Source organism: Malus sylvestris, chromosome 7 (genome assembly GCF_916048215.2).
Source record: "Malus sylvestris chromosome 7, drMalSylv7.2, whole genome shotgun sequence".
Lineage (NCBI taxonomy): Eukaryota > Viridiplantae > Streptophyta > Magnoliopsida > Rosales > Rosaceae > Malus > Malus sylvestris.
Window position 1 is genome coordinate 7,000,526 of NC_062266.1, and position 18,459 is coordinate 7,018,984.

Here is an 18,459-nt window from a genome sequence, read left to right on the forward strand (position 1 = left end):
AAAACACGAAACTGCTTGAAAACAGGCGATCGCTTAATCCACAGACGAAAACAAACCCAGCACAAGAGCATACCAATGGCTGGTCATTTACCATAGTAAAATACCTGTAGCAACCAAATTAAGATATCCAATTTATCCTGTTATAAATAAATAGGCAGGCAATTAAACGGTGAAAGGCAATCGATCACCTCATCCGCAACTTCTCAACCATGGACAAGCCGCCCCCTTCCGGCGAATCCCATGACGGTGAATCCGTCATCAGCAGCCTCCAGGAATTTTCAAGCTCAACCATACACAACCACCCCGTATTTCAAGCTCAAAATTTGTGGCCTAATTCTCATAAATAAAAAGAATGTCCCTATTCAACAGTATAGATACATAAATTTACAGCCAAGAGTTTGAAAACGGAATTGATAATTTATGAATTTCACGTCTTATGATGACGAACAGAGAGATCGGCGAGCCCTGAGAATTAGGGATTTAGGGCTGACGGAGAAGAGCGAAACTACTCCTTACTTCGAAGAGAAGGCTGAAAAAGGAGAAAACAAATCGTGGTTCATGACTCACGACCTGGAGACGCTCTCTATGATGGATGATCTGTCCAACTAACTTCAGATCTCAACGATGAAAGAGAGAAATGAGGGCATGTTCGGAATTTTGAAAAATTCATTAATCAACCCTCTTCACCCGCCACTTTAAGAAAAAAGCCGGTTTTTTAAAGTTTTTTTTTGCTGCTTCGGGTTTTCAGCTTTTTTCACTCAAAACTGTGAAAACAAAGCTGGTGTGTTTAACAAATTTCCCCAGCTTTTTTGGGTCGGTGCTTTTTTCAAAGTTGAGCTGTACCAAACTGGTACTTAATCTAAACCAAACTACATAGAGAGCAATTCGAGCTTGCATGAAGAGGAATACACTGCTCTAGTCAACTTGACTAGCCCGCGTCTACCACATTTCATAACAAAATCTGGAAGTTACTAATAGCATCAACATCAACCTTGTAAATTAAACACTCCAACTGCAGATCTTACCATCCTCACCTACAAAAATTATTTGTGTAAGGAGGAAGTATCTACTTACATCCGCTTACAAAACCTGCCGACACCATAGCAAGGAAAAAGTTCCATCTCTTCTTTCATCTCCCTTCATCTCTTTCTCTTGGCACCAGCTCCGGAACCTCGGCCGCCCTTTTTCACGCTGGCAGCAGCAGAACCACCTCTACCTCTGCCAGCTGGTGTCTTCTTTGCACTTGTATTTGGCGCACCCTTCAAATCGAATTGTACTTGCACTCCTGCACGGTATGAGGAACGCATAAATCATGCATTCTGGAAACACATACATTTAAATAGCCTGAATATGAGAGCCTTCGAATTTAGACGCATCCATTTAGGATACTACCAGTTACCTTTTGTGTTCAAGCTTTGCAGTTCCTTTTGCAGCTTCTCACCAACAGCAGAATCTTCTGAAAGATTGTGAAAAACAATCACTAAGTGAGCACCAATAAGTCAGATGGTACAAACCAGAATTGTTGAGTACAGAAGCAAACTAGCTTGCGTAACCCTAATAACATAATTAAAACTTTTTTTCCTAAGGTTCTTCCAGCAATTTAATAAAAGAATTACAGTAATTCGAAAACAAACAATTTCTGGCCATGTCAAGTTTCTTGACAAGAACAGAGCAAAATCCTGGAACATTATTTCAATATTCTACAGAGATGCACACTCAGAGGCAATAATATACCAACAGGTAACGAAAGAACATTTCTAGAAGCGTTCCCTGTATTTCCTTTCTGCAATTTCAGAATCCCAGAGAGCATGGAACATGCCTCCATTTCTTATGGAGTACAACATGTTAGCATACACCATTTTTATTTTACAGCACCATGATGATAAAGCTTTCTGTTCCAGAAACATCTTAAGGCAACACCTTTTCAAAAAAATACATAGCAGAACAAAATGGCCATTTATGGTCGTGACACCTTAAAACTAAAGTAGTCCCAGCAAAATGAATTATCCATAAAACAGAAAACGAGCAGCATAATGATGACAGAAAAACTTACCCAAGTCCTCTGTATCTGACGAATTCTCATCTTCACTCTGAACCAAAGTATCATCATTGTTCTCTCCAATTGCATCATCAGATGGTTCTAAAAGAGCAGCAATCCGCTTCTTAGGGGCCTTTTTCATTCCAGGAATAGTGACAAAATCTGCAGCTCGTACCATCCTTGTTTTGCTTCCTTCTTTGTATGCTTTTGTCAGAGCTGCTTTTACAGCAGGCACTATGCCATCTAGCGGATTTGGATGCCCCTGATATAAAGCATATCAATGAGAAAAAATTGAAAATTTTGGAGCAGTATAGCAACAGCAACAACCAGGCCTGAACCAAGGGTTACCTGATATTTGGATAACTCCACAATAGTATCAAAGTCATCCTGACTAATGGAGTAAGTATTCATGAACTCCACAACTTCCTGCACTGCTTCATCCTGATAGTGTGTAACACAGAAGATGGATTTACAACTGATCATCAACACAACTGTTTTACATATTTTGCAATTAACGTATATATTCATATACTAGAATAGATTATCTCCAACCTTAGGCAGTTCACGGAGAGGCACAGTCAATCGTTTCAGAAGAAGAGAAAGGTATTCAACTCGCACTGTTTCCCTAACCAATTTACAAACGAGAAATTAAGAAGCTTCCAGGGTACACAAAATCAGACAAATAAAATAAAAACAGAGTAGTAGAGAGAGGGAGAGAGGGAGAGTTAGTGGTCTTGAATGTACACATTCACTAATAAAAACCTTGGCATGACGAACTTTTTAGTTCTTTTTGTCACAACTACATGATAAAATATCAGGAATCCAATTAAATATATCGAACATAATCCAACAACTGGAAATTTCCAAATTTTTCAAGTTAAAATGCAACAGTAGGACTGAAAACAGAAGGAAAAACAAAAGTAATTACTAAACTCCTAAACAAATATAAAACGTTGAAGTTTCCTTGGCAAGGATACCATGGCCATGCACACACAAGAAAATATAAGCTTACAACTTTCCAGATGGATCTAAAGTTCTAGGGATCCATATAAACACCATTGGTTGTCTACTTGTATATTATTTTCGATCCCGATATAAGTTGATAACGTTCGGCATTATGGCCTTGTTTGGTGGCTGGGATTGGATTGCTGAACGAAGAAACGGATGTCACTTCCAAAGTTTGTCCAAGTTTAAGGTAGAAGATGGATTATGAAGGATTGACAAGGATAAGTTTACTTCATGACTAGTCCATCTTCTACCCTCAACATGGAAACTTTTTGAAAGTTGAATCAATTTCTTGCTTCAACACGCTGAATCGACTTCTCCCATCCAATCCAATCCTTGACGCCACATGAGGCCGTATGGTGGCATAAGCCATTGCAAAACTCAAATGCATTAGGTTATTGACCAAAAATTCGAACATAGAACAGAAACTACCTCCCCGAACTAGATTCACGAGAAGCAAGAAGATGGACATGCAAATCTTCCAAGAGCCTACGATTCTTTCCTAATGTTGAGTTCTTTCCCAGCCACCCTCCAAATCTATTAAAATTCCTTTCTCCCTGCACAATAAGGTCAACTTGTGATGCACATAAACATGCATATTTGAAAACACTAGGAAGATACAACAACCACCACCAAGCCTTATCCCACTAGGAAGACATAACCCAAAAAAAATATTTATAAAGTGAAGAAATGGGTTAACAAAGTTTTTTTTCCAGTGGGGTAATTAAGTTGAACCAGTGGTCCAATGACAGCAAAACTTCTTTACAATACTATTCACAAAGTCAATAAAACAAGATCCCTACTATCATGTGCACCCCTCTGCGTGGCTTTATAGTGTAATGGGATCATAGGAAAGCTGTACAAATAAAATCGGACAGACATAAAAATAAAAAATAAAAAATAAATCATAACAGAACCATTTATATGAAGGCCACAACAATATGTGCATCGCTAGAGCACACAGAACGAACATGTTTCCAAGGCCAAAAAGAGGACCAGTTAACACTCTTTGAATTTATAAACTTGCAAGGAAAAGGAAATAAATTACCTGCTCAAGTGTCTCTCTTTGCCCCCGCAACAATGCAGCACTGGTTATAGATATAAAATAATACCACGAGTCAGAAATTATGAATAACTTCATAAATAAATTATCTCAGCTGATGTAAAGAAACATACGGAATTATAGAGGATGAAAGACAAGCACTTTGGGAAAGCTGCCACTGCCGATATTTCCTAATCTGTACATTGAAAATATCTCCATTGCCAATAGACTCAGCGGCACGGGCAATCAAGTTCAGACGTTTAATCCCACTATCATCTTTAACAGCCGCACTTGGCCTATAGTTGACATAATTTTCCTGCCAGAAATTGAAAAATAGAACTAATGTATTAGAATATTTGAACTTTTGGCTACAAATATGATCATTCGGAAAGAAAGAAAAAAAAAAGAATAAAGGGTGCAGTTTTAAAAATTTGACGAGTGCAGAAGCATAAGTAGATTCAATGTTCAAGTGAATGCAACTTTACATCCAAGTCCATCAAGAATCAAAGTAACCAAAAGAAAAGAAGTAGAATAACATTCTGATTCTAGTCATTTGCATGGGAACAAGCAGCACTAAGATCTTAAATCAACTCACATGATTTGAAAAGTTGTAGGAGCGTAGTAACACTAAGCCGCATGGGAAGAGAGATAGAGGGAGATGAGAGGAAGAATCTGATAACTTTGAAGTCAAATTTTCGATCTTTTCTTCCTACTTAATTGTTATTGTACCAAATTACAAAATATTCAAAATTATATCTCATGAACAGATATTGCTTTTTCTGTTTTACTTTTGGTCAGAGTCAAGATACAAATGTTAAACAAGTTTTTCATATTCAAGCAAGTTCAAAAACATAAAAGAAATTTCAAAAAATTGTATTTCTCAGAAATAAAGCTCCTACTAGGTAAGTGTCCCTTCGAAATTCTGGCCCCCATTAATACTATCTCCCACTGGAAAGCATTACCAGATAAAAGCTTCTTACAGTCATATTTTTACAATAAAAATTCCATTCCTGATGTTACCGTCATATCTTTACAATTAACCTATGCATCATGTTTCCTCCGGTAGTGTCCGTAAGTTTGAGGACCTTCTAAAAATCATATACTAACTGTGGGGTGGGGATTGTGCATGGAAATTATCAATAAAAATGGGACTTGGCATTGTTTGAAGATTTTCGACCCGTTTCGACATGCCTGCTGTGCAACTTAGCATGTCAAAGTCATGTCAGAGTGGGCGCTAGCCTCGCTTGCTGTTGACAGGAAGCGAGGCTAGTGGCGAGGCTAGCAGCGTTTGAAAGTGAAACAAAACAAACTAAAGCATTGCACTGTTGGTTATAGCATTTTTTTTATTCAGTATATGCCAGCCAAAAAGCAAGTGTGCTAGCAAAGGAAGAACCTGGATTAGAAGAGGGACTAGGTCAGGATCACTCATGCTCAGGTCAACTCGCTCATCCATTCGCAGCTTTCCAGCATTAAAACCAAACAGCCTGCAAGCATAAAAGACAAGTCGGCATCACGCACATGGTAACGAGAAACAAAAATACCGTATCTGGTCATACAATAAATGTCAAAGGTTATACGGGATAAAGTAAGGTTTTGAACATCGTGACAGTGGAGTTTTGTGGGATAATGTAACATTTTGTGAATTGTGTGACAGTATAGGTTTTGTGGGATAAATTGAGGTTTTGGACAATCAATTTTTTTGAAGAAGAAACGATAAAATTTTATTAAAACAAGAACATGAATTACAAAAAAGTGGATAAGAAATCCACTATCTAGCAAAACTAGCTAAGACCTCTCAAGAAAATCTATTTACAAGTAACTAAAGCTAAACCAAATTCATTTTACGGCTGCTAACATATCCCTCACTATATGAGAAAGAGAATAATGCCTGAACTCATTCGAAACTGATGCCCAGAGGGCTGCCCAGTATCTTACTCTACCCATAGTTCTACCCCCACTCCATTATAATCCTCAAAAACTCTTCTATTACACTTCAACCAAATGTTCCAAAAAACTGCCGACACCAAACAGCCCCACAAAGCTTTGGCTTTCCTCCCCTTTCCTAAGGCCTCGAACTTGGCCTTAGAAGCTTGAAACAACCCTTTGGAATAACCCAACTTGCTCTGACTTCCAGGATAACTTCCACCACAACTATATTAGGTAAGCACAATGGAGAAAAACATGATTAACACTCTCCTTCTCAGTTTTACACAAGCTGTACCAATGGGGAGAAATGCAAATAAAAGGCATTTGCCTTTGAACTTGATAACAGGTGTTAGCCTTCCCATAGCCAAGAACTTTGACTTTCGGGGGAGGTTTTGAATTCCAAATCTGAGAAAAGGGTCGAAAATGTTGCACAGTTCCATTATCGGCTCTCTTCTGTGTTTACAGAAATACTATATTTTTGGCAGATTGGAGGGCTGTACTTATTTAAGCTGCAATGTGTTTGTATTCTTTTTGTATGGTAGATGGAAAACTTCATTTCTCATAAATAATATTTTTTTTTAAAAGAGATTTGGTTCAGAGCAGTAAGTAGTTCTGATTTGTGGATGGTAGGTTAGTTTCTCTATTTCTCTCTCAGTAAATAGCTTGCCCATGGCATCCTATTAAAAGCAAAAATATACATATAATTGAGAGCAAAGCAGTGAAGTTGAAAACATGGTTCAAACAACCTCAAATTGTGATGCATGTATCAATCAAGAAACCAAGTTCAGAAAATGCAAATGAATAAGAGACAAACATATCAAAGATTCAAAAGACAACAAGATGCAGAGAACCAGAGCCAAAAAGAGATCTTTGCTGCCATACTTGTCAACAGCTGTGAATGGTGAAATATCTTCATCCTTTGAACTGCTTAATAAACGCTGCCGTACATCATCATATTTAATGACAGACATTGAGAGGCTCATATATTGCAATTGGTTAACTGCCATTCGCATGTCTCCATTAACTTTTTCTGCAAGTTCCTCAAGAGCAATCTGAGAATGAATAGAAAATTAATCAACAGGGGGGAAAAAGAATCTTTAGACACATGCCGGAAACCAGAGAAGCGCAATGCCTGATCACATGTAAAACCATAGTACAAAATGATTATGAAGGTTGGCACTGAAAAAAAAAAAAGAACCAATACCTAAACTGAGTTCGGTCCTAACAACATCTCATCCCAAGGAAGAAAAAACAATTACAAGAAAAATAGTAGGGGAAAAAAGAGAAAATGGAAAAACAACTACACTGTCAAGAACCATATAAAACTTTACTAAACTAAATTAACAGGGGGAGAAAAAAAAATTAAAATTCTACAATATGGTGCATTACAACAGCAGAATTATGTCCCACATGATATTTTGGTGAATGGAAGCTTTTGTAGCACTATAGTAAATGAAAACACCAAAAAGTGTACTACCATCACCATGGGAAAAAAAATGCACTCAGAATTGGAAAGCATTTACCTCATTAACTTGAAGGCCTTCAGCATTTGCAACTTGCATCAACCTCTTTGCCATCTACAAACCATAAACAAAATTTAATAACAGCATATTGGCACCAACCTTATTATTCTTCAAAAGTATGTCAAATATAAGTGTCAAAAAGCCTGAAGTTCCAAAATAAAAATCACTTGACAAAATCTCAAATGAGATTTCCTTATCCATGCGATGCAGACACACAATCAAAAACAAAATCTTGCACATGGAAATCACTATTGCAGAGTTTTATAGATGAAAATTAATCTTCCCCTTCCTGGTCAACCAATATACTATGTCAACCCACTTGTTTAACGATCAAAGTTTATATTTAACAAGAAATTTTTGTAGCACTCAACATCACAGTGCAACAAACGTTAAAGCTTATACTATAGAAGCATGTTGTAAAATTCTTTAAAAAAATATTAGTCAAGTGAAAGGACACGTGTGATGAGGTGTATGGTGAGCATACACAATAGTTATGGTGGTGACCAAAAATGCTCCCACATCATAACCAGCATAAATAATTTCAATTTTCATCGCAAATGTCAATTTGTATGTCTGAATCAGACAAACATAACATTGCATCAACGTAGCACACCAAAAAAAAAAGAAGAAAAAAAAACTTCAACAAGAAGGCATGATTGAGAACGAATAACTAAATGTGCAAGTGACTAGAAGAAACAATATGAATATTCTTCTAAATACTCAAACATACAGAGGTACAGACAATTTAGGGAGGTGGAAGGAGACCTGTTGCTTGGTAGGTTTGCGAAAGCTGAGAAGCAAACAGTAGTTCACAAGACTTTTCAGTTTCTGACTGTAACGATCATTACAAATGCAGATGATAGGAATTTTTGAAATCTTTATGCTTGCAATAAGATCAGCAACTCCTCCCCGATCTCCAGCAGACATCCCATCAACCTCATCCATAATCAGCACAGTTTTTGGATGCTTTGATCTGCAAATTTAACTAAGCATCAACTAGAGAAAATAATTCTGTCAGGCACATCCTATGTGTAAATGCACCCCAAATAATATATACTATAGATTAGGCTTAATTACTGTGTTCCCCCTTGAAAGATTTCTCTAATCCCACTTAACCGCAAAATCACAGCCAGGATCCCCCTCTCTGCCAAACCCCCATCCAACCCTTCCCTGAATTCCAACAGATTTCGCTGCCAAACCTACTCCTCATACCCCTTCCTCCCTGCGCACCCTCACCCCCAATCTCCCCTGCTAGCAACAACCCAAACCCCCATCCCCACCCTCTCTCTTGTAATTTTTTAAATTTCCCTCTCCTTATGAATCCCACTTGAGCCACATCAGCTGCTACAGAATTTTTTACGAACTTGACAGTGAGGGGAAAAATGGGACTCAAAAAGTGCGATTAGGAAGAAATACTGTAATGAAGCCATTGTTGAGAGATAGAGGGAGAGTAAAACCAACCCATCCATGCTCAGGCCCTTGTTGCTGACAAGCTCTTTAATTGAATTTGCATTGCTTCCACCAATTCCCTTTTCAATCTTTGAATCAGCTTTCCCACGACTGTCACTAGCATTTACCTAAACAATTCAGCAATATTCAAATTATCTTTTAGTTCTGCAAAATTCAAATATAGCATGAGAGAGATAACAGAATATAGCATTCAGTAACATAATTCAGCAATATTCAAATTATCTCATAGTTCTGCTTATTGGTTAAAGTATGACACCTCAATTGCCTGGAAACCAAGCATCTGGCTGACTAACTTTGCAGACGTCGTTTTCCCTATACCAGGTGTTCCACTTAAAAGTACAGCCTTTTTTGCACCAGAATTGATTGGGTTTTTTCCTTTTTTCTTATCTCCAGTATCAAGAAATTGCTCATTCCAATGTGACAACCAATCATGAAGCTGCTTTACCTGCAGATTAGACATTACATTATCTGTATCAAGCTTACTTCTTCTTCCCAGAGAGATGCATGTGCAGACAACAATTCAACAGCACATGCAATGGTGGCAAAACAATGACCAACATACCAGTGATTGATTACCAACAATGTCGTTAGGAACCTTTGGCCTATATTTTTCTGTCCAAGTAAAAGTAGAATGCTCGGTAGTTTGCTTCTTACGCCTAGCAAGGGAGGCATCTGACTGCAACTGTTTGCTAGATGCACTTGATGCCAACAAGCTTCCGGTGCAATCTTCTGGAACATTCGCATGCCAATTTTATAAGAAAAATCCAATAATGATGCAACTACTTTTGTTTTTCAAATAATACGTAATTGCTTAATTAGCCTCAAAATCCATATAACAAGAAAAACATTACTTTTGGTCTCCATGTCATAAAGAGTCCACAATAATTTAAACACTTGTGAAAGTCGAGACAAATAGGAGGGAAAAATGAGCAAAAAACATCACATCACAAAACATAAAGTTGATTCTGAAGAATAGAAAACAACTAAAACATAAAAATGTAAGTTTTATTCCCAAGTAAAACTGAGAGCAGAAAACTTTGGATACATGGTCCCAGTTAGCAAATAAAAAAAATGAAACAGAATATAAGTTAATCATACTGATACCATCTATAGTTTGGAACACTTCCTACTACCCTATGAACATAGTATGACAAAGAACAGATAATAACCACTCAAATAGCAGAATGAGATGAAAGCAGTACAGAAAAAGATGGATCAGGAGCCATCAGGAAGATTATTAAAAACCAGGTAAATACAATATAAACTACACAAAACAAAGCAAAAAAAATTAGTCCAAAACAGCAGGGCAATCAATTGTAGCAAACTAATAGAGATATCATTGAAGTTCGGGGAGTCCCAAAGAGAAGCCATAAATGAATTATATCTAAAAGTGTAGCACAACTTCTTCTTTTTTTTCTATCATCAAAAGTTCACGTATTCATTCCTCCCCACACCACCCAAACAGACGCAAGATGGCATGCTGCCACAAGGTTCCAAAGTTATTTTTCATTTTCCTTCCCAAAAAGCATTCAGACAACAAAGAACCACAGTGCCATGAATCACCCAAATTAACCAAACTAAAGGACCACATCTGCTCCCAATTGTGAACAGAAGAAGAGAGTGCAAAATACATGATCAAATTATTCACCACAACAATGAACAGTACCTATTGCCCTTATATGCTAGCTGTGCAAAAATATGCATAAACACCATGGACACAAGATAATTGAGAAATAAGACACCCTCGAACCTTTTCATACATTTAGATTATAGAGCAAACCCTTGAAGAAAAGTACAAATTCAATCCCTGGAATTGGATTGCAATATAAGAATTAACCTAAATGGGCACCACAAGCAAGCATGAGAGGGAGAGAAGCAACTAAACATCTACATAATTCAATAGAGGGAGAAAAGCAACTAAACATCTACATGATTCAATGGCCTAAATGTATAAAGAGGACAATGCAAGAACACAATGAATACATATATTACAAAGTTTGACAGAGAAAACAGATAAATCAGAATGAAAAGCAAGTTTCCCACAAGCAACAAACTATTGAGACCTGATTGATCATGACACACATACACACAGCGTAAACCCAGCCAAACCAAAAACCAAATTGTAAATCTGCAATTAGAACAACACACCCAAATTACTTAATGAACTGGGACGTACTCTTCAATGTTACTTTCTTAGGGCTTTTACTGGGCAAAGATGCTGCTGCAGCATCATCCACAGATTTCTTTGCTTCTTGTACAGGTACTTTAGCACCAATAGACGCCCGAATCTTACCAAACAATCCATCCTCGGTAAGAAAAGCCGTACTACAGAATACAATTATTATTTAGATAAAAATAAAGACAGTATAGGAAATATGAAAAATCTAGTTCGGTTTAAGACAGCAACCCAAGTTCTTTGGCTTTGGAGGATTTCCTTCCCTCAATATCTTCATCACATAAAAGATAGTTCTGCAAATAGACCATGTTAATCAAATGTTAGCAGTGGTATGTAAATCCAAGGGAATACAAGATAGAAACATCAACAAACCGTTTTCTTGCTGACAGATCCAGTAATACGACCGCCATGACGTTTGATCAAATCCTCTGCTTCTTCTCTTTCCAAACTGTAAGTAGTAAAGTTTAAACTTCAATATTAGAATGAATGGAAAACAAACATTTATTGAAATCTACCAAAGAAAATAGGGAAGAAGAAACTCATGCTGCCAGACAAACATTATACTTGAAACTATAATACCTACACAATCCTGACAAGCATGTGAACGTCACAAATATATTACAATAAATACCTGTCAAGTGTACCACTAATTACAAAAGTCAAGCCAGCTAAACAATTAGGAGCACCTTCAGGAACTTCCTGAGACATGCAAACATGGACTAATAGTTAGCATCAAGAATCAACAACAACAACAACAACAACAAAGCCTTTTCCCACTAAGTGGGGTCGGCTACCTTTTCTCCCTTGTGTGGAGGATCTTTCCTTTCTCCATAATTCATAAATCCGCCTCGTCCAGCGCCCCTGCCTCTTCCACCAGCTGGAACTGCCGAAGCACCTCTTCCACCACGACCCCGACCAGCTGGCTTGAGGGATGATTCGGCAACCTTTTCATCTTCATCGCCAGCTTCATCATTAGCCATAACCTTCTGTGGGATTCCTGTGCCAGACGTGCTCTTCAATTTCTTACTAGGAGTGGCATACACTGATTTCTTCTTCGAATTGGAAGAGACAAAATCGTCATCGTCGTCAACATCAACTTTGTGAGCTTTTTTTGCAGGTGAGGGTTTAATAGATTCATCAGGATCCTTGTGAGGCTTTCTTTTGGCTGGAACTTCAGTTGTTCCTTTTTCATCTTTTGGCTTATCTGTGGGGAAATACTTGCTAGTTTTCCTCCTGCCAGAATTTTCTTGACCTCCTTGCACCTGGTTTATCACAGATAACAGAATTAAAGAACAAAATGGAAACCTTATTACGATTAATATAGTTTCACAATTCCCCTGTTCTGTGCACTTGCCAACTACGGGTCAGTGGCATTTCGGTTTTGGTTCGAGATTCTGATTGATTCGTCTACTATAGGGCAACCCCAAGCCAACAAGGCTCCCCACTTTGTGAGGTTTTTTTTTTGGGGCGGGGGGGGGGGGGGGGCAACGTCTATCATACACAGCCTTACCCTTGCTTTTTGCAAAGAGGCTGTTTCCACGACTCAAACCCGTGATCTTTTGGTCACAAAGGAGCAACCTTTATGTTGCGCCAAGAATCACCCTCAAGATACACACAATATGACTAAGAAAATAATCCTCCTTTTCATACAATTTTCTCAGCAAAACCGAGCAGTGGAAAAATCATACTTTCATGTGGTTAAAAAAGAACATTTGAAACAAACGTAAAATGCAATGAACCTACTGGTTCTTTAGGCTCAGTCTTCTGTGAAACGGTCGCCTCCGGTTTTTTGGTGTTTCCCTTGTCGTGCGACTTCATAAACCACTTCCTAATATCGGCCTGGGATTTGATTCATCCAAATAAACAAACGCCAGACAAAAGAATCAAGATTTCATCATCAACTTATGAAGGGCAAGAAGAATAATCAACAGTCAAATCTTTAAACCCTAGAAAATGCAGTTTGGAGGAAAGTTTAGCATGAAAAAAAAAATTAGTAATCTGAAGTTACCATGTCTGAAGCTTTGGTTAAGCTACAATGCAGTATCAAGGACACTAAATTATCTCAGAAATCAAACCCTCACGGAAACTTGAAGAGGTCTTTGCCTTGGGTTTTTAAGGGTCTAAAAGGGAGGCTTTTAGTCTTGACAAAATGGTGGGATTCTTGAATACCCTGTTTGGGTAATTTTACAAGGGTCTTAAGAAAACAAGGGATCAACTCGACTAATTAAACTGTATCTCAAACCCCTCCTCCGCCTCAAGAGGTAGGATTGCGTCGTCTCTCCTTCCTTGTGATTCCTCTCCCTCTCGCTGCACTGTACCTCCCTTCACGCAGTCACGCTGCACCTGCACTCCCTCGCGATCCCACGCCTGTTACCTCTTGTTTGGTTGCTGAGAAACAAAGTCAAGTGCTGTATTTAATAATTGTATTGTTTAGATTTATTTTATTTTTATAAATATTTTGTATTTATCAATTTTTTTGTTTGTTTCTGTTTTACCCTGAATTATCATCATTAGGACAGTTGTATAACCCTTAATCCACAACATTTTTTTTCTTGTAACTTTTTAACAAGTGGTGTTAAAATTGACGTAACTCTTCGTTTTGATCTTTAACAAAAATTAATATAAGTACTTTCCGAATTTGTCAACCACAAATCATTTTTTATTATTTTGTAAAAAAAAATTTATTCGTTTCGTTTAAACATTTCTTCAATTTGTTCCCCTCATTCTTTACCCTTTTTCGGCACTACAAGGGGTGGAAAATTGGACACGAAAATAGCGTTAAAGGTTTACCATCACTGCTCCGAAAATGTCCCGCTTATGAATTGAAGCATCATGCTTAGAGCAACTCCAGCCCTCTCTAAGAGCAGTTCCAGCGTGGTCCATTGTCCCTAGGGCCCTTAGGGTGCGTTTGGTACGCAGACGGGACGGGACGGGACGGGACGGAACGGGACGGGACGGGACAGGACGGAACGAATGTGTAATTTTTGAAAAAGACATGGGGTATATTTGTCTTAAAATGGTAAAACATTGTGTTCCACAGACGTGGAACAAACCCGTTCCAGGTGGGAGGTGGAACGCAAAAACACCCAAAATCTGTCCCGTGGAACAGCCCGTTCCACCCATTTTTGGCGCACCAAACGCGGGACGGAACGCCTCGTCCCGTCCCGTCCCACGTACCAAACGCACCCTTAATGAACAGTAATCCACCCAATGAACAGTAACTGCCCTTAATGAACAGTAGTCGTCTTTTGCATCTTCACTCTTGCACTCAATAGCCCTGGCAATTGGCAATAAAATATTAATATTTTTTTAATTTATAAAATAATACAAAATAATTTTATTTGTAATTTCGGATAAGATTTTTAATCGTTATCGTTGAGCCCCGTGTCATTAATCGAAAAGAATATAGCAATAAAATATTAGAAATTTTTTTATTTATAAAATAATACAAAATAATTTTATTCGTAATTTCGGATAAGATTTTTAATCGTTCTCGTTGCGCCATGTGTCATTATCCGAAAAGACAATTATTGGTGATGGATTTCCAATAAGATTTTTAATCGTTCTCGTTGCGCCACGTGTCATTATCCGAAAATACAATTATTGGTGATGGATTTCCGATAAGATTTTTAACCAATCACGTCGCGCCACGTGTTACAATCTGTTTACAATCTTTGATGATAGATTTCCACCAGATTTTTAACAAATGACAGCATGCCACGTGGCATTATCTACAACCTAATCCTTTCTGAATCCTCTATATAATCCATCATCCATCCTCATAAATCTCACACCAATTTTCTCAAAATCTCTATCATTATTCATAGTTTCTGCTTCCTTATTCACCTAAATCTCTATCATTATTCATAGTTTTTGCTTCCTTCTTACAATGTCTTCTTCTACCTCAAGGATGATGTGGGAAATCGATCAGCAAGAGGAAGAATTGTTTAACCAATCAGAAGGAATATTTAAACGCTAGGCGGCCCAAAATCAGAGGGAAGAGGATGAGGAGCATAGAAGAAGAGACGACGAATCAAGAATGGCAAGAGCCTCACATTCTCGTCGAGTCATCCAAGCTGTGGCTCAGATTTGCAGGCCCAGCTGTGCTGTAAACATTGATAGAGACAGGTAACGACGAGGTAAGTATCTTTTGGATGATTATTTTGTCTGTAACAGTGCATTCCCTGATACATACTTTAGATGTCGTTTTAGAATAGAACGGCATTTGTTCAACAAAATCATGGGCGCTATTTGCAACCATGATTCTTACTTTGTGCAAAAGTCGGATGCTTTTGGTGCTATGGGTCTCCTGCCTAAGCAACAAATTATTGCTGCCTTGCGGATGCTTGCGTATAGAGCATCTGCAGACCAAGTGGACGAGATAGCGAGGATAGGAAAATCAACCATTCTTTAGTCCCTTATGAGGTTTTACTCGGCAATCGAATCTATCTACACCGCAGAGTACCTCCGGAAACCTACTAATATAGACTTGGAAAGGCTTCTGAAGAAAGGGGAGATGCGAGGTTTTCTAGGGATGATTGGAAGCATTGACTGTATGCACTGGACTTGGAAAAATTGTCCAAGTGCATGGCAAGGCGCTTATGGGGACAGAAAATTATCAAAAAGTATCATTTTGGAGGTGGTGGTATATTTTGATACATGGATTTGGCATGCCTTTTTCGAGGTTCCGGGAGCTCAAAATGACCTCAATGTGCTTGCACAATCGCCAGTGTTCAACGATGTCCTGCAAGGAAATGCACCAAAAGTCACATACTATGTCAACGGACATAAGTACGACGGGCCATACTACTTAGCAGACGACATTTACCCAAGGTGGGAAACATTTGTCAAAACAATGCCACGTCCGCGTAGTGCAAAGGAAAAACACTTTGCAAGCTGTCAAGAAGGGTGCAGGAAGGATGTAGAGCGTTGTTTTGGTATCCTCCAAGCTCACTGGGCGATTGTTAGGGGTGCTGCCAGAATATTTGATTTAGAGTCGCTTCGATCCATCATAATGACCTGCATCATTCTTCACAACATGATTGTGGAAGATGAGTACGATTATGATGTCGTTGATGAATATGAGCCAGACACGATGAACAATTCCAAAACACAAATATATTGTGCTCATGACGCCACCGAAGAACCCGTGCAACACGAGCCATTAGAAATGGATAAACGTTACAATGATAGGGTCATTCAACGATATATTGCACTTCAAAGGTCATATATGCACAATGCCTGCCAAATTGACTTGATAGAGCACCAGTGGGAATTGAAACAAGCTAAAGATACTTAAGTTCATTAGTGTTTGTTTTTATTTGGTGTGTTTATTTAATTTTATGTGGTGTGTTTTTTTAATTTTATGTGGTGTGTTTTTTTAAGTTCATTTAGTGATTTTTTTTTTTTTGGTATGTTTATGTAATTTGATTTGGTGTGTGTTGATGTAATTTTATTTGGTGTGTTTAAATGTGTTTTGAATAAAGATTATCTTAGTATAAATAAATTACCAAATTAAATAAATATACTCTTAGTTTAAATAAAATACTAAATTCAATAAATTGGAAACAATATAAAGTACTCTATTCAATAAATAAGAAATTACAACCCAAATTGATTGGAAAATTATGGGCTCCGATTACAAATAAAGTGATTGGAAAATTATGGGTTCATGAATGGATAATCATCACCTAACCAATTTGTGGTGCTAGGATGATCTTCTCTTGTGGTGCTAGGATGCTATTCTTTTGTCGTGCTAGGATCATCTCATCTTGTTCTCGTTTCTCTTGCACGCCTCCTTCGCACCACGTCCGCTTTCTCCGACTTCCAAAAATATTTAGAGTTTGGAGACTTCCCTTCTAAAGGCTCATTCATAATGTTACGATCTCGTTGAGCCATTATTTCTTCTCAAACCTATTCCCTTTCTTGTCGAAGTAGTTCTCTTTCTCTCTCATTAGCTTGAAATTCTTTCTCAATAGCTGCAGCTTTTGCATCCTCTCTAGCCTTATCAGCCTCAAATTTGGCAATTTCCCGGGCCAAACTCAATTCACCTTGGCGGGCAAGTTCTTCCATATACTTTGCATAATCATTCTTAGAAGCATTACCTTTTATCTTTGAAGCCTTCCTACCTTGTTGAGGCCTAATTGGAAAACGGGTCGACCCTGACACTTGTTCAACGGGAGGCGTTTCGGGCACGTCTTCTGCATCATCCTCATCATGATCATGCGAGGCATGATCGGGCGTAGAGTGTACAGGGGTGCTGTTAAAGACCACTTTTGGACTGATAGGCACAACTTTGAATTTAGGACAATCTTTGACAATATTCCAACACTCCCACCGATTGAACGATTTGTTTTTGCTTGTGGTTTTGGCATTATACCAAGCTTGTACTTGAAGGTCCTACACAATACGGGAGAAAAAATAATTATAATCAAAGTAGGTAATGTAAATTTGGGTATAGTACAAACAAATCAAAAATATATCGTTACCTGATCCGCTAAACTTTCCCCACTTCGAAGATTAGCACTAACTTGTGCCAAGGTGTCTCTCCACGTACTAAACAATTTGCTCAGTAGTCTCCAACGACTGGACAAAGATTCTTTGGTTATTTTCCCACCAATTTTCTCAAGATAATTGGTATGAATAAGACCCCACATTTCTCTCAACTGTATCTCATTACCCGAAATCGGATCATGAGTAACTACAACCCAACTAGTACACAACGTAACATCTTTAGTAAGCGTCCAATTCGTACCTGCATCATTAGTCATTTTCTTGGGAAAAAATTGGATTGAAACTTTGAGAAAAAGATAGGTTTTTAAGAAAAAGCAAATATATAAAATTAGATTTATAGAAAGATAGAAAAGTAGATTATAGAAAAGGTAGGTATTTAAGAAAGATAGGTATGAAATTGGATTGAAACTTGACAATATATGAAATTAGATTTATAGAAAAGTAAATATATAAAAGTATGAAATTGAATTCAAACTTGACAATATATGTTGAATTTATAGAAAAGTAAATATATAAAACTATGAAATTGGATTGAAACTTGACAATATATGAAATTAGATTTATAGAAAAGTAAATATATAAAAGTATGAAATTGAATTCAAACTTGACAATATATGTTGAATTTATAGAAAAGTAAATATATAAAACTATGAAATTGGATTGAAACTTGACAATATATGAAATTAGATTTATAGAAAAGTAAATATATAAAAGTATGAGATATTGAATTCAAACTTGACAATATATGTTGAATTTATAGAAAAGT

The 18,459-nt window shown here is 37.6% G+C and overlaps 2 protein-coding genes across 2 annotated transcripts; both read right to left on the reverse strand.

The window, feature by feature from the left end:
- Nucleotides 1-891: 891 nt before the first annotated feature.
- On the reverse strand, nt 892-13,581 carry LOC126628274 (replication factor C subunit 1-like). The gene is made up of 22 exons (XM_050297896.1): nt 13,189-13,581; nt 12,924-13,019; nt 11,975-12,442; nt 11,812-11,879; nt 11,553-11,628; nt 11,412-11,473; nt 11,181-11,329; nt 9,567-9,733; nt 9,261-9,449; nt 8,996-9,111; nt 8,300-8,507; nt 7,535-7,588; nt 6,894-7,063; nt 5,479-5,569; nt 4,220-4,401; nt 4,092-4,131; nt 3,476-3,600; nt 2,591-2,663; nt 2,387-2,479; nt 2,054-2,300; nt 1,400-1,456; nt 892-1,285 (listed from the first exon to the last, which is right to left on the reverse strand). Exons 1-22 carry the CDS (start codon nt 13,189-13,191, stop codon nt 1,140-1,142), a joined length of 2,880 nt encoding a protein of 959 aa, XP_050153853.1. The 5' UTR covers nt 13,192-13,581; the 3' UTR covers nt 892-1,139.
- A 2,875-nt stretch (nt 13,582-16,456) lies between these two features.
- Nucleotides 16,457-17,969, reverse strand: LOC126630676 (uncharacterized). Its single transcript, XM_050300828.1, has 2 exons — nt 17,669-17,969; nt 16,457-17,579 (listed from the first exon to the last, which is right to left on the reverse strand). The coding sequence occupies exons 1-2, from the start codon at nt 17,948-17,950 to the stop codon at nt 17,094-17,096; spliced, it is 768 nt and encodes a 255-aa protein (XP_050156785.1). The 5' UTR covers nt 17,951-17,969; the 3' UTR covers nt 16,457-17,093.
- Between the last annotated feature and the right edge of the window lie 490 nt (nt 17,970-18,459).

Coding starts and splice junctions, on each gene's coding strand:
- LOC126628274 (XM_050297896.1), bottom strand. Junction 8,508..8,995: donor AAGGGCCTGAGCATGGATGG/GTTGGTTTTACT, acceptor TTAAATTTGCAG/ATCAAAGCATCCAAAAACTG. Junction 4,132..4,219: donor CTTTCATCCTCTATAATTCC/GTATGTTTCTTT, acceptor ATCTATAACCAG/TGCTGCATTGTTGCGGGGGC.
- LOC126630676 (XM_050300828.1), bottom strand. CDS start 17,950: ATGACTAATGATGCAGGTACGAATTGGACGCTTACTAAAGATGTTACG. Junction 17,580..17,668: donor GGGAAAGTTTAGCGGATCAG/GTAACGATATAT, acceptor CGTATTGTGTAG/GACCTTCAAGTACAAGCTTG.